The following is a 2433-nucleotide window of genomic DNA, read 5'->3' as shown; positions in this document are numbered from 1 at the left end:
GGGGGGGGGGAACGTATCCCTCCTCCTGTCGAGGGACTAAGCTGCAAACCCCTCCTCACCTTGCGTTCAATGGGTGGCTGCTCGTGCTCAATGCCGTACCAGCTCACCAGGTTGTCCCACACCTCCTCCGGCACCAGAATGTATTCCTCGTATTCCACCAGCCTGTCCTTCAACCGGTACGACTCCAGATCTGAAAGGAAGGAAGGAAAGAGGGTTTGATATCACAGGGAGGACCACCTTTTCCAGGGAAGCAAGTCACTCTCCAACAAGCAGTGCGTGTCCAGTTCCAGCACAACAGGTAGCAGGCGCTTCATCAGCGGAACTCACTGCTGCGGGGGGGAAAGGGGAATGCCACTTCCCAGCCACCTGGACACCAGGCCCATATGCGTGGTGGTGCCTGTGAGTGCCCAGCACCCTCCCCGAACAGCCTGGCACCTTCCCCAAACAGCTGTGTCTCTCCCCCTTCCCCTTCTCTGTGAAGTGTCCGCCAGGCTTGCCAAGGGAGGGGAAGCACGTCTCGGCCCATGCGCCAAGCTGGTGCGTGCTTCGGGAGGTGCAAGACAAAGGTCCTGTCTTTGCTCTCCTCTCGGATTGCCCGCAAAAGCAGGGGTCTCTCTGTGTGTGTAGGAAGGGAATGCGAGGAGAATAGCCCATTGGCACCAGGGGTTAAGGGGCTGCTCGGGGGGGGGGGGTGTTGTCCTGCCGCTGCTGCTGCCCAGCCAACGGAACCAGGTTGTGCCTGCAGAGCCTCGAGGGGCTCTCCCAGCTCCTTCAGCAACGCTTGCCAGACATCTTGGATCTTCTGGAGGGCAGGCTCTGATTCCGGAGCGATGCACCGCGCTTCGGAGAGAGTGCAACTCCCAGACACAAATCCGGACCTTCCTTTATTATTTTCGAAGTACCCCAGGTGCTGCTCCCCACCCCGTTTTTACCTGTCAGCTCTTACCTGGCCGTTGCTCTCCTCCTCTACATTTCCCCAGCAACAACAACAACCCTGTAATGTAGTCAGCTCCACTGTACTAAACTGCCCCCTTGGCCACTCCCAACAAAGATTTCCGAGGTACGGGGCTGCTACACACCCCACTCGAAACGAGATGGCAAGAGAATCAAGGGCTAACTTCTGGTAAAGTGGCAGAAACCGTACCTTCAAAGAGTTCGGCATTGTTGATTCGACCAGGGTAAGAGCTGGAGTTCTGGTCTCCGGATTCCACGTATGCTTTCCACTGCTGGTACCAGTGGTTCTCCAGCAGATACCTGCGCAAGGTAGCGGGAGATCGAATTCAGGGGATAGCAGCTTGCAAACAGGAACAGCATGCAACTGCTCTTCCCACCCTCACCTCAAATCAAAACAGAGCTTATTGCATGTTCAGGACTGGCCTAAGAACAACAGGACGCCGCTGGCAACTAACCCATCCAGGTTCTCCAGAATCCCAGCTGTTTTATTTTTGACATTTTCAGGGACCGTGACTGTTGAGATAAGCTTTCCAAGACAGAAGCCAGGGCAGCTGAAGGCGGACAAAAAAGAGACAGATGTGTCCCACAGCTGGAGCAAGACACTGCTTCTGCTCTTTCCCTCACCTTCATCCTGATACTGAACACTCCAGGATTTCCCAGTATCTTAGCATCCACTCCTCCTTCCCCCAGCTATGGCCATTAGGATGGGCAATCCTCAGTGCTTTACACAGCAAACCCAAATGAATCTAAGAAATCATCTCTCCTTATATATAATTCCATTTTCGAGTGGCAAAGTTCTATGTGCACCAAAATCAGTTGGCTGCCTGAACTGCCACTCAGAAGGCGCTGGCTGCGTTGGCTGCCTGGGTTGCGGAGTCCCGCCCACAGAAGCGGCGGCCAGCGTCTCCAGCTCAGTGTGCTCAGAGCTGACGGAAGGGACGGACGGGACTCTCCGTGGGGCTGGTGATGTCTGGGGCCTACTTCCCTCCGGCTCATGCGCAGTGTTGGGGGTGGGGTCCTCGGTTCTGTCCTCTCCCACAGCCCCCTCCATCCCTTGCGCACCCCATACATGGAACAAGGACCCAGCGAGCAGTGGCCGGTTCCCCCCTCACGCCCCCACCATCCCAGCCACTCACCTCTCCACCCCAGCTCTGGCCACTCAAGCTGGCTCCGCCTCACATGCCGGCTCTGTTGCCCACCTCTCGCTGTTTACAATGGCTGCAAGTCAGAGAGGGCCAGGGGGGCCACCGAGGTGGAGGAGAGGGCCACCCACGGTAGCAGTGGTCCAGCCATGGCGCTTGGGGGGGGGGGGCTGACTGCTGCAGGCCAGAGCATTCTCCCAGGCCCTCTTTCTAGAGCTCGTTGTGTTTCTTTCTGCAACGAGCCTTATTACTAGTGAATTTATACAGTCATTTATGAGCGTTTAAAAGAGAATTTCGCTATTTGGTTCAGACCAGTCTGATGGATTAATTTTAAGTG

The 2433-nt window shown here is 56.1% G+C and overlaps 1 protein-coding gene across 1 annotated transcript in view; it reads right to left on the bottom strand.

Annotated features, from left to right (window-relative positions):
• The window catches only part of USP11 (ubiquitin specific peptidase 11), a 48178-nt gene that overhangs the window by 43635 nt on the left and 2110 nt on the right, over positions 1-2433 (bottom strand). Inside the window, exons 2-3 of the mRNA XM_015417275.1 lie at positions 1145-1254; positions 65-190 (exon numbers count right to left, since the gene is read on the bottom strand). Of these exons, the coding sequence (XP_015272761.1) occupies positions 65-190; positions 1145-1254 (236 nt within the window). The remainder of the gene's footprint in view (positions 1-64; positions 191-1144; positions 1255-2433) is intronic.

Source organism: Gekko japonicus, unplaced genomic scaffold (assembly GCF_001447785.1).
Source record: "Gekko japonicus isolate JY-2015 unplaced genomic scaffold, Gekko_japonicus_V1.1 scaffold1748, whole genome shotgun sequence".
In the NCBI taxonomy this organism is placed as follows: Eukaryota; Metazoa; Chordata; class Lepidosauria; order Squamata; family Gekkonidae; genus Gekko; species Gekko japonicus.
Note: the sequence above shows the minus strand (reverse complement) of the source record. Positions and strands in the feature narration are given on the sequence as shown.